Source organism: Protomyctophum bolini, assembly GCF_963924005.1.
Source record: "Protomyctophum bolini genome assembly, chromosome: 2".
NCBI lineage: Eukaryota > Metazoa > Chordata > Actinopteri > Myctophiformes > Myctophidae > Protomyctophum > Protomyctophum bolini.
The window spans coordinates 9,139,502-9,152,533 of record NC_137863.1 but is presented as its reverse complement, the minus strand read 5'-3'; the positions used below and the strand labels follow the sequence as shown (position 1 = coordinate 9,152,533).

The window sequence follows — 13,032 nt, the reverse complement described above, 5'->3', positions numbered from 1 at the left end:
ACCTCTGTTTGAGACAGCCTGTCATTGAATGTCGGTGTGGATGTCCCTATACTGTACACCCCTATGTGCTGTATAAAGTATAGCACAATGCTCCTTTGCCTTTTCCACTGATATTAGTGTCTAAAATAAATAAAGGCATTTAAACTTGGTATCATGCATGATTTACATCTTATAGTGCGTACAAATAAAAACCCCTCTATAGATCACAAAGTAAAATATTAACATTAACAGCCAAGTTGTGCTTTGGCTGTGTAAGAAAAAGCATTGCAGCCAAAACTATGTAGAAATCGGTTTCAATTTATTGTGACACTGAAATCTGTTTTTGACACACAAAACATTGTGCCCTTCTTGTTCTAACATGAACAAGGATGAGCTGGAGCACAACCTGCCACCTGCTGTGGATAGAATGACTGGTCTATCTGCAAACAGAGGCCTCTCACAGTGATATATTGCGATGTATGTCTGTAACACCTCAAGGAAACTAGACTCAAAAACCACTCCTATCACTCCCAGGTCACACATTCGAGCACAAGCCAGATGTCTTATAACAGACTTGATGTTCCTCTGCTTCTGAAGGTGACAGTGAAGTTGATAGGAGAAGCGAGAACTTTTTCCTTGTAGGGTCTTGAGTTGAACCAATTGTGCAGTGAAAGGTTCAACAGGAAGATGAATGTATAAAGTTATGTGCCATGAAATCCATTGCCAAATGCACACTTCCACCCGGACAATTTTTTACTAAAAGTTCTGGATGCACATGCAAATTCTAGTTCAAATATTTGTGTCAATTGAACAGGCACATTACACATCTTTGGCAAGGAGAGGAGGTTGATAGTGTGTTCTCACTGTACAATTCTACTGTCGAAGGCACGCTTTCTAGCACAGGGGTTTGTCCTGTGCCCAGTTGATCTCTATGTCCAATGAATAAGGAGACTTGACATCTCGCTTGTGATAGTAGTAAATACTGTACTTTATGAACAGTATACAGTGCATAGTTTATCCATAGCTCACAAGATTCCTGAAAGTCCATGTACCCTTTATGTAGTTCTGCTTCAACCACATGACATACTTGGCAATAAAGTGATCATAATTCCTGATTCACAGTTGACTAGCTTATAGCTGGTGCTGTGGCACCAGCTTTTTCTCTAGACCACGCAGGAAGTCATCTTCTCTCAGGTTTACCCACTTCTAGTCTCCCAACCCCAACACGTTGGAAACAAAAAGGTCAATCAGTGGCAACCGCAGGCCCTCACTACCATGTTGCGGTATTTCTTGAGAATCACATTGGAGCTATCATCAAAGTAGAGCACAGAGATTCCATGGAGCTGGGTAGGGGCACAGCATGGCTTAGGCACCGTGTCTGGGTTGATGAAGTGCACCTGTGTGGCAGGAGAAAGTCACGGCATAGATAAATGCAACCATATTCAGACTTATTCAATCCCACACTACAGTTAGGCCTGTCATGATAGAAACAATCACCTGATTGAAATTATTTGAGATAATGAATCGTCATAATCGTTTCCATGATATGTCAGTAATTTAAATTAAATGTATTTGTCATATCTGCCCTGTGAATGTTTTATTTATTTGTTTATTTATTTGTTCCAATGTTTAATGCCAAAAACACAGTTAAACTGTTACTAGAAGTTACTTCCTCCTCCAAATGTACAATGGAGGTTTTGATTTGTGTTTTAAGTTTTAACAAATATTAAGCTCAGTAGGAAACAAAGACGCATAATAATCACATTATTGAACATTATTTGTTCAAGATAATCTACACAAAGCAGCACTTTGTTTTGCTTCATATGCAGGTCATATATAAAAAAAAGTTAAATTATATTAAAAATGCATTGGAATTCTAACCAGGGAACAAACTGTTACACTGTAACAATATAGCATGACTATCATCAGAGAAATTCACTTACTAGAGTCTGTACAATAGCATGATTAGTGGCATTCATGTAAGAGTTGAGAGGGAAGGCACACTCTCCCTCGCAGTAGTAAGCAGCGTAGCCCTCTGGTGCTATGATCCAGTCCTGACAAAGGGAAGAGCATAACAGCACATCATGGACTGTTTCTCATTGACATGAGATCAGATAAAACTATGACATTAAGAATATAATGATATCTGAATGATATGTACCTGCCATCCCAAATCTCTGAAACTGACATAGAGCTCATGCTTTTTACACCCCTGTTTGGAGTTGCTGAGGTTATCTGGAATTGAAAAACATGCAATCATGACTGTAATGCAAATGGAAAGGAAAGTGCTCATTGATTGACTCTATAATAACTGGGGGTTACATTTTGGTATTCATTAGCATAGCTTACCTGTTGCAGCCTCAACTGCCTTCAGTACGTCTTGAGCATTCTTCTGAGCTCTGGATCGGTTTGAGTGTCGGCCCTTGTGGCCATGGGCTGAGCGAACGCTGCGAAAGCGCACCTCAGTGGCTTTGAAAAAGGCAACCATGAAGGGCTGCTTGTCCTGGGGCCCACTGCCACCTGCCAGCCCTACTAGCCTGGGGTTCACACTTTCGCCTACAGGGGGAGACAGGAGACAAGAGGGTGGAACAAGAGTTTCTGTCAACCAATCCTTAGAAATAACTATATATGAATGCATCCTCAGGGTTTGTCACGGTTCTATTCATACGAACCCTTTAAGGAATTGCTCAATATGTCAAATTCATTGACACCACAGGATGTGAGGGGTATTAGACCACAATGTGGTCAAACACTGTGGCCTTTGGACTTTCTGCGTTTGGTTGCGCTGTGTTAACAACTGGCCCATGTCAATTGGTCCATGATAGTGACTCACCCTCGTTGTTCTCCAGGACAAGGTGCAGGCCCAGATTCTGGTCGGGGTTGACCAGCCAGTGATTACTGGTGGCAGTCAGGTCAAAAACCAGCCAGTCCTCCTCAGTGGCCCAAACTATCCGCTCGTCCAACAGGAACAGTGCCACTTCACTAGTAGGAGACAGTTAAGAGAAGTAAATCAAACTCTACATGAGGTTGTAGCACTGACTGACATCAAGGGAAGGATGACCCTGCAGTGTCTGCACTAACTGGAGACAAAGCAAGTTGGTTCAGCAGAGAAGCATAATCATCCAGTCATCAACTGGTTCCGATGTGGTGGTAAATTATCTCTGACAGTTGAGGAAACCCACACGTCACATGTTCTGTATGTGTAGTTGAAAACAATTAGACCCTTGAGGCCAATGGGGAAATCCCTACATAGAGATATGCTATCTCAAACAGCAATACACTTATTAAAACCCCTCTCTTATCATCTCAAATGAAAATTCCAACACTGATCGGATTCCTAGACTGGTATATGCTTTAGGGAAGCTCGCCTGGAGACAATGGCTTCATTTACAGATTGAGTTGCAGACCCTGGGGGGTGGAGGGGTGAGCTTTGTTCAGCCGTCTGCTCGTCTGCATGGAGTAGCATGTTTGTAAATGACAATGGACCTGGTGTTGGCCTTAACACCATCATCACAGACGCAGGAGGTAAGGAGAAAGACCAGATACCTGTATTATGCATTGGCATTCAGCAGATGCTAAATGTCAAAATGTACTAGAATAACGAGTAGACATTAAACCTGGCATCTATCTAAATAATATGATTAGCAACCATTTGCCTAATATATGATACATAATATAACTAGAACCTATTGAAATAGCTAGCATATATATAATAATATGACTTGTCAATACAGGAGTGTTTCACTAGAGATGGTAGGTGGAGTGTTAGGGCGATGTCGGAGGTAAAGTGGAATCAAATTATTCTCTTTTTATCTGGTGTGCAAAATCCTTGATGTGGTTTGTAGCAACAGAGCAACAGAGCAACAGACAGAGACATTGAGAGTGGCGGGCAGACTAACATTTTAAAGAATTGCACATATACGTAAGCAGACAGAGAGACAAGCACCTGTGTACGAGAAGGCCGTCATAAGCATCCAGAGTGTCATTAGTGGTTGGAGTTCCATGTGATACATGCAAGCCTCTGGGTGAATGTTTTCTGTTCCATTACAATTGACGGTGTAAAGGGTTACCCTGCACTGGAGACTGGGTGTCTGCCACTGACACTAATGTCTATGTAAACACCCTTGCTGCTATAGAGCTGTGAGAAGTTGACCTGGAAATAACATCAGCAGAAGTAACCCTATGTAGACAAACTCAGCTAAAGCATACAGGTCAGTGTATAAACAGCAGTCTAAGTACCATTTCACACTGCACACATAGACATAGCTTATGTCAGCACAGGGTGCCTATTTAAATCCTTTGGTTTATCCAGACCATGTTTCACAAACATAAGATCATCATGTATAAAAATAATAATAATAATAAAATAATATATATTTACACACAAATACACACACACACACACACACACACACACACACACACACACACACACACACACACACACACACACACACACACACACACACAGCTATAGGCTGAAGTTCATGTATGGTTATAACTGTATTATGTGAAGTTCCCTTCTTTACGGTTTCTTTCTGAATATGCCTGCTCTCACAGACAACGACTTCTGACCTAGGTCTTCTTACCAAGATAAATTCCTTTACACACACACACACACGCACACGCACACGCACACGCACACGCACACGCACACACACACACACACACACACACACACACACACACACACACACACACACACACACACACACACACACACACACACACACAAAATACCCCATGCATGTATCCACAAGCATATTTGAATATTTGACCTGGCCTGCGGTTGACCAATTTTATAAGCATCTGGCCTCACCTGTTTGAGGGCTCCTGCACGACCTGGTAGACAGCCACTCTGAATGTCTCGTTCTCGTGTCGTTCCTGGATGTGGTGCTTGTAAATCCGGAACTCTGCAGCCGTAATGGCCTCTCCTTCTGGGATGTGAGCTAAGTCAAAGCGGAACTCCCGTCGATGCTGTTGATGTGTGAGGTCAGGATCCTGATCAACTAGACGGAGACATGAAAGAGAGATTAGTAAACCAGAGTGGAGTAGTTGGAAGAGTGTGATAATTATGAATCCAAGATGGAGGATTAGTTGATTTCAGAGCGATTTATTCTTATGACATGATATCTAAAAAAATATATGTTGAGGTATATGCATTTTTGCAAATAAAAACTCAATCAATTAATCAATCAATACTAATAGAGATGGAGGTGAGACGCTCTATAGGCCCGCATTAGTTTGAAGTTTGGTTTATTTTGTCCAAAACAAGAATCCAGCTTAAACATTTGTGATTCATAAAAGGTTCATTGCCTTCCAAGTGTACACACACTGTCAAATAATACTACTGACTTTTGGTAGGGAGAATATCAGTACAGTATATGTGTGCCAACATTGAGGCTGCTTATCAGATGGCCTGCTGGTCAGTGGTTATAATGTCCATCAAAATTGTAGTTGAATGAAACAGTTGACCACATTTCGGAAGCACCCTGTCGAAAATATGAAACTCATGCTTCCATGAGAGAAGTGATTGATCTAAACATGACTTAAGTCAAGTCTGGCATACATGCCAATGTGTGTGTGTGGGGGGGGGGGAACCACACTCTAGGCTCAAATTGGCTCTCCGTTTAAATCACACACATGTGCTGACCACAAGAAAAAGCTTGTTACGGCACTGCCCGGAAAACCACAGCAGCTATTGCATGCACACACACACACACACACACACACGCACACGCACACACACACACGCACACACACACACCAAGGATATAGAGCCTCACTAATGCATGACTTAACTACCACGGGTATGGTCATCGATTCCACAACCCCACACCCCCTGAGATCATTTAGCTATCTGTCCGCTCATTTCACTGTCTACTCCCGTTGAGTCTAGTGATTATAATAAAACACTAACTGTAGCTTTGCGGATTTCCACGCAGCCTGAAGCACTACAGCTCTCAAACTTTCCAGAAGAATGGTGGTTAGGCAGACCCCATGGTTTCCTGGAGCTTTCCAGTATTGTGTTTTGACAGCGTTGCCCAAAGTGTTTGTCCTTGGAAACAGCCGAGGAGGTCTCCGCAAACGGTGTGCGGAGTGGAGCAGCGATTAGCCACCTTAAACACATCCTGCCCACTGGCATAGACCATGACATCAGCATGACATCACCCCGCCTTCTCAATGTTGGCCCTCTATTGTTTTAGTTAGTGGCTCATTGAGCACGCACGCACGCACGCATGCACACACACACACACACACACGCACACACACACACACACACACAGACAGATTTATGCACAGGCACACATGTGCATATCGTTGCTGTCGGCAGAAACCTTGTATCGCCATACATCAACTTTTTACGTTTTTGGAGAAAGTTCTTCTTTGTCATAAAGAAGTTGCACAAAAGTGACACATTGAGCTTTTAGGTCGGCTAATAGGTGGGCAAATTTTGAACATAAGTTAAAGGGAATGGTTAAGTGTGTGTCTGTTCTGTTTTATAAATATCGACCCAAGAAAAGTATTAACAAGAGCTTGTGACAATATAATAACTACACTGGATCCATTGGAACACAGGTTCTTTTTTCAATTTTCATGAAAAGTGATTTGGACAAGGTTCTGGTCCAGACACTACAGCGACAATATACTACACACAAATCAAAGCTTAACACGGAAATCCTAAAACTTTCTCACACATCATTTATCAGTTGAAAATACATAACTTTATACTTAAATGTGTTTAAGTATAAATTTGCCTTGAGAAACAAAAGAGCACACGCATTCTTCTAAATTCCCTCCTAACCACACACAAACACACAACCCACTCATGGAGAAGAGTGCATTCTGAACCCTGCAAGTCATTTGTTTAACCGCAATTAAATGCTGGAAGTGAACGGGGGGCGTTTTATAAAAGAAATAATTGCTTGTAAGGACTTGGTGTGTTTACGTTAGGGACCATTAGCTCCAGAGATCAGACCTCAGATATGCAAACTTCCCTCAGGGAGGCATTTCAACACTTCAGAGTACTCCTGAACACTGCTGGGACACACTACCACAGCACTATCATTAACCTACTGTAAGTTTAGAATCAGTGGCAATTTTTAATGAGTCAATGTGGGTGTCTTTTGTCAACTCAATTTTCTAAAACTAAAAACTACTAATCTGTCATATTTAAAGTGGTTATATCAATTGAGTGTGTCTCTCTCTCTCAATGGAAAGAGGAAATTGCCGAACTACAATAAAGATGGAAGGCCATATAAGTGTCCTATCCGGTGTAACTGCCATCTGCTTCAAATAACTTTACAGCCATTGTCAATGTCAGGCCAGACTTACTCCAATCACTGCAGATGTGCTATAGTTATTATGTAACATACTCAAACATACAGATTGGTTCAATTCATTAAAATAAGTCCCACATTGTAGTTTAAAAGGGAAATATTCTGCAGATTTATTCCCTTTTTTCTTTTTTTGTAAAACGTGCTGAAACGAGTTGTTTCATGTCAGCTGGTGGGGATTTTCCAGTTCCTCTCAACAAACAAAACACATTGAGAAGTCATATATTCACACATCCTCACAATAGAATGATAGGATTTCTGGATTGATTGATTCTACCCGTTGATTCTACCCGTCTCTCTAGCGTTTTAGTAAACAAAACACATTTTCAGTTCAGGAATTGGAAGTGATGAACCAAAAATGTGAGCAGACAAAAACAATTAACTGGAACACTATAAAAATTGAAGTGGATACGTGCACTCTTTTCTGATTGGATGAAATATGCAAGCCACCTAAAAAAAATATTTTCTGTTTACTAAAGAGCTGGAGAGATGGGGAGACCCCTGTTTCTGAACAACAAACACTCTATATTATGGCAATGATTACCATCTGAACATAGAGCTTCTAATTTAAGAGAAAAAGTCTTCAATTCAATGAATCACATGATATCATACAGCCGGCAGTAACTGGGGGACAGTATTTTATAAGGGGCTTTAACTAGGAAAAGAAAGACATCTTTTCACATGGGGATGTAAAAGAAATAATTGGAAGGATAATGAGATTTTCTGGAGGAAGTAAAAAAAAATACCTTAATGTGATCTCCTTATGCTGCCTAACAGATCAGCTTTGTAGGAAGAAAACGGTGAGATTTCAACCTGTTTCTTCTCAGAATGACAATACTGCCCCTGTTCCTGAGTGTCCACACGGCTAAATCCAATTTCAAAGTGTCAGTTTAACTCTTACACCTCCTTACAGGTCAATTCTTACTATACTATTTTGCAATGCAGCATTAACATCAGACATTCACCCCAAGTAGACTCAATATGCACATGCAGAGAACACAAATCTTCCATAAACAATAACCCCTGAGGAGACACATTATCCAATGAAAAGCAATGAGAGATAGGAGGGTACTAAGCTTGAACTTGAAGCCTGATTTATAGGCTAAGTATAGTACCAAAAAAAAAAAGTATGAAAATTGCAGAAAGCAATACCATCGTGCGACGAAGTCTGCTTTATTCCCATGCTCTATTGGTGTGTTCTCGAAGGCGAGGCCTTGAGCTGTAACGTTTTCTACAGCAGATCCAAACAGTTTAGCTCACTTGCCGGACAGCCACAGAACAAAGATTGATCGATCTGTAAAGTTAATGTCTGTTTTAAAGTCAGAAATTGACTGCATAACCCAAGTCATAATTGTAATTATTTTATTTTAGTTTTTTGTTAATTTATATTGTTTTTGTCATGTGTTTAAATTATTTTTTGTGTCCTATCGTTTACACTTGGTCAAAATTATGCATGGTTGTTTGATTGGACTGGACTTTTTTTTTGTTGTTGTCTGTACTCAATTATTATAGTTACCGGTATTTATTTTATATTGTTTTAACGATGATGATAACTGTGGGGGGAGGGATGGGGTGAGGGAGAAAATAGGGAAAAAATTGTATGTTCAAACTAAACTGAAATTGTTGAAACCTGTTGCCAATAAACATATATTATTAAGAAAATAAATGGACTGCAAAAAAGTGTCACTTTAACGATCCAATCGATTACAGATTAAATTGAACCTGTTGGTTTTACAGTGTGGGGGACTACATTAATACTCCATAATTTATTATCAAAAGTTAAAAGCTACAGATGTGGATAGTTCAAGTCACATAGAATGTGTACCTCCAAGCAACCAATGACTGATCAAAAACTGCCACGGAAGAAAAATAGGACTACACCACGGAAACCAAGCATGACATAAAACGCAAAAAAGCATACAAACAAGGTCATACATGTATATTGCATGCATGTGTGTGTGTGTGTGTGTGTGTGTGTGTGTGTGTGTGTGTGTGTGTGTGCACGCGCGCGATTGGGCACTGAGGTTGAAAAAAGTTGAGCAGTGCTCTCCCTCACAGTGGAAGTTGTGGTCTATGAAGGGGAAATACCATTATATCCATTTTGGTCTTGAAGCCTCACTCTGGAGACCACCAAGTTAGAGACTCACTCCAACATGATGGTGAGAGACCCCCCTCCCCTCCCCTCCCCACTGCCAATCAGCAGCAGAGGTGCTGTGGAGGGCTTGCCTCGACAGAGGAACAATATCTTCTCAGGGTGTCTTTCTTCATAACCCCCCCCCATCGTTTCTATATTGAGGTTTCAGATGCAGAACCACATAGTCTAAGCCTATTAAGGATTTTCACAAGTGACCTCAACCTTAAAAGATTTGGATTCATACCACAATCATATGGTAGTTACTAATTTCCTTAAATGGTCTATCATGTTTGTTGTTATGTTTGTTTATTGTAAGTCTTCAATTGCACTCCCATAAGAGAGTAAGGTTAAGGGTCAAATTGAGACACATCTCCTGGATGAACAGGCTTCATATTGAAGATGACCTATAACCTTCCTCCAAGCCTGGAGGCAGGAGGAGGAGGCCAGTGCAGAAGAGGACGGTTGCTTTTGGATGAAACCCCACATCCGGATCAGAGCTGCAGGCCACCACGCCGTCTGCTGTTTCACCATAGTGATATCAGAGCCACAGTAACATCTCCAAAGGAAACAAAAGCAGGATTTGCCCTTTTTAAATGCAATATCTGAATAAGAAGACCCCTGAATCCCACCTATGACGATTTGATTCACAACCAAACACACCCACACACGCACACACACACACCGATTCATTGAGAAATTAAATTAGTTTAGATAGATAGTTGTCTGAGAGTCCCAATCTTAGTCAAAACTTGTCATCCAACTCCCTAGGGGTTCAAAAATGTCCATCCAAATTGTAGTCATGCGAAACAAAGCCATGCTAAAGCCTCTCTCCCAGGGCTTTGAAGGGATTCTGGGGAAATCGGATATAGGCATGTTGTCATAACATTTATAACTTGGAATGCAGGACAGCTCGATTTCAAGGAAAAGAGAAAGTGACCTGAAAGCCTCTTGTGTCTGAAAGCTCCAACATCACAAAGACACAAACACTTCAGCTGATGCACTTTGTTACTATTAGTGCTGTGGACCCCAGCAACAAACAGTGAGACACTGACGTGAAACCTAACAGGTAACCTAACTCTAATTTTTACAATTGATGGCAAGACAAGAATTAAATAAATGAACACTGAGAATTGGGAGATTGGGCAGATCAACTGGCAAAAATGCCCAATTATTTTCCGAACTGTTCAAAATGTAAAGGTAGCAGCAATCCTATTTTTCCGGAGTGGGAAAAAACACATAGAAACAAACTTTAAACTACTTTTAAATTGATGTTTCCCCCAGCAAATTTAACATAATACATCAATAATAAAAAGCTCATGCTGGGGGAAAAAAATAATTTCTCAGAATTATGAAGATTGTATTAGCCTGCTTTCATAGACTGACTGATCAGCTGGATGTCATTGGCCTGTGCACTCTACTTTATAAGTTTGGACAGGCAAGGGGCTGCTGTCATTTACATTCCAGCCCTGATTTGTATTCTCATTCTGACCCTGTACAAACATAATAATTAACATAATAATAATAATAATAATAATAAGCAACAACATTCACCATCCTATCATAGCCGTTCCTCTGCAAACAGACAGTTGACTGAATAGGCTGTAGCTGTACAGTACAATAGGCCTGCTACTACCTCACCTTGTCTGACCTCTTTGAGGTCACTAGAGGATGTTGTTACTTTAATATTCTCATCTCTTGGTAAACACACTTTAAGGGGATTAAGTTGTAATTAATTTTGCACGAGTAATTGACACCTTCTGTCTGATATGAAAATATGAACTAATAAATGTTTTAATTATCAGGTTTTCATAAACCAAATTGGTCTTACATACAGCCTACAGACAACCAGGTCCATCAAGCATTCGAGTGATAATAGTAAATAAATCCTCCAGATAACTGGACACATACCCATATTGACAAAGCTCATCACCATGTCTGCGTCCTGCAGGAAGCGGCTATCCTGCGGGGTCACCATCACCGGCGGTGGCGCTTCGGTCGTAATGAGAGGCTTGTAATAAGAATAGCCCAGCGGTTCTCCATTAGTGTTGATCGTGTTGTACAGGTCCAACATGAACATCGGCGCTGCGTTGTTTTTGGTTTGGATGTGCGGCCGCGGACGGTGTGGAAGCCCCAGGATGGACAGGATCTCCCGCTGCATCTCCCTGCGCTCTTGGCTTCGTAGCCGCCGCTGGATGAAACTGGACTGCACCTCGTTGTCAAGAGAGACGTTGGAGAAGGTGACTTCGGCCAGTATGCAGTAGTAACACCATGTTAAAAGCCATAGCACCACCACCGATGCGCTTGCGCTGGTCACCATTTTTTTTGCGACTTTACGCGCGGTTGTTTTATTGATTGCCTGAACCTGTCCTGTATTAGGCTTCAAACTACTTCCAAACCAAACAAGTCAAAAGGACAAACGACGGGAAGAAAATGATAAGAGGAAGATGGTAGAACTCTGTTCGTTATTCTGTGAAACAGGGCGACCCCAAATTCCCTCTTGCGTAGTAGGCTACTGCTGCGCGCGCTCGTGTCTCTCTGTAGGAACTTGTGAATGACTGAATGTGAATGTTTCTTATTGAGGTGCTGACTGTGCCAGGGGAGGAGGGGCGGGGGGGGGGATTAGGATGGGATAGCCCATGTCTGCATTCTGCAATCAGTGGTTGGGTGGTTCTGAAGGATACAGGGGAGTGAGGTGACCAGTTGAAGAAAGTAGGGATCAATGTAGTGGATCAATGTCCCTGTAATGGCGTTTTCTCCTCTATCTCGGTAATGAGATAGGTGGGCTGGTCTTTTCCCCGCGATAACATTTCGAACCATAAGTATCCTATCAGAGCTGTCTTTGTTTGGAAAATGACTGTGCAGAGTCCAAAGCAATGATGCAAGTGGGCTCTAATGGCTAATGTAGGGGTTGGCTGATCACTAGTATTCAGGACATTTATTTTATCTCCCATGCAGCACACGCGCGCGCACGCACACACACACACACACACACACACACACACACACACACACACACACACACACACGTCTTAACAATGTACAACAGGCTATAACTTGCAACCTACAGGCAAAAGCAGAAGTCCATCAGACTACATTTTTAACCAAACCGTGTGTCAGACGCATGTGCCAGATGCAAGCAAAGCCTTCCGTCTATCTCCCACTGTGCCTATGTCTCGTTTCCTATTGTGAGTGCCAGGTTTCCCACCCTGTGCCCTCGTCTGCCCTGTGACCACCCCAGGGAATTCCTCTGCCCTCACTCCCTAGCTCAAAGGTCAAAAGAGTCCGGCACCCGCTTCGAACAGGGTCTCTCGTTTGCTGAATAGAAATAGTGCTCTGTATCATTCGCGCTTTGTCAATGTACCATCTGGAAAGTTCAGTTCAAGAACAGGTCTCTCACAACAGTCTGCTGTGACCTGTACACTCAGCTCTGCAGACATGGTTCAGTTCGAAGTGTGCATATAACATGCTGCCAAATGTGTCTGCACTATGCACAAACCAGGATAGGCATGAGATGTGATGTTTACACATCACACCCGCTCTTCCTTTGTGGTCAATCAATAGGTAATGAGGGATAATCCCCTA

General features: G+C 41.8%; 1 protein-coding gene across 1 annotated transcript; it reads right to left on the bottom strand.

Moving 5' to 3' along the window:
• Positions 1-292: 292 nt before the first annotated feature.
• On the bottom strand, positions 293-11,983 carry LOC308324350 (bone morphogenetic protein 7-like). The gene is made up of 7 exons (XM_080776392.1): positions 11,359-11,983; positions 4,799-4,988; positions 2,813-2,961; positions 2,329-2,535; positions 2,141-2,214; positions 1,923-2,033; positions 293-1,376 (listed from the first exon to the last, which is right to left on the bottom strand). Exons 1-7 carry the CDS (start codon positions 11,765-11,767, stop codon positions 1,227-1,229), a joined length of 1,290 nt encoding a protein of 429 aa, XP_080632518.1. The 5' UTR covers positions 11,768-11,983; the 3' UTR covers positions 293-1,226.
• Positions 11,984-13,032: the final 1,049 nt, after the last annotated feature.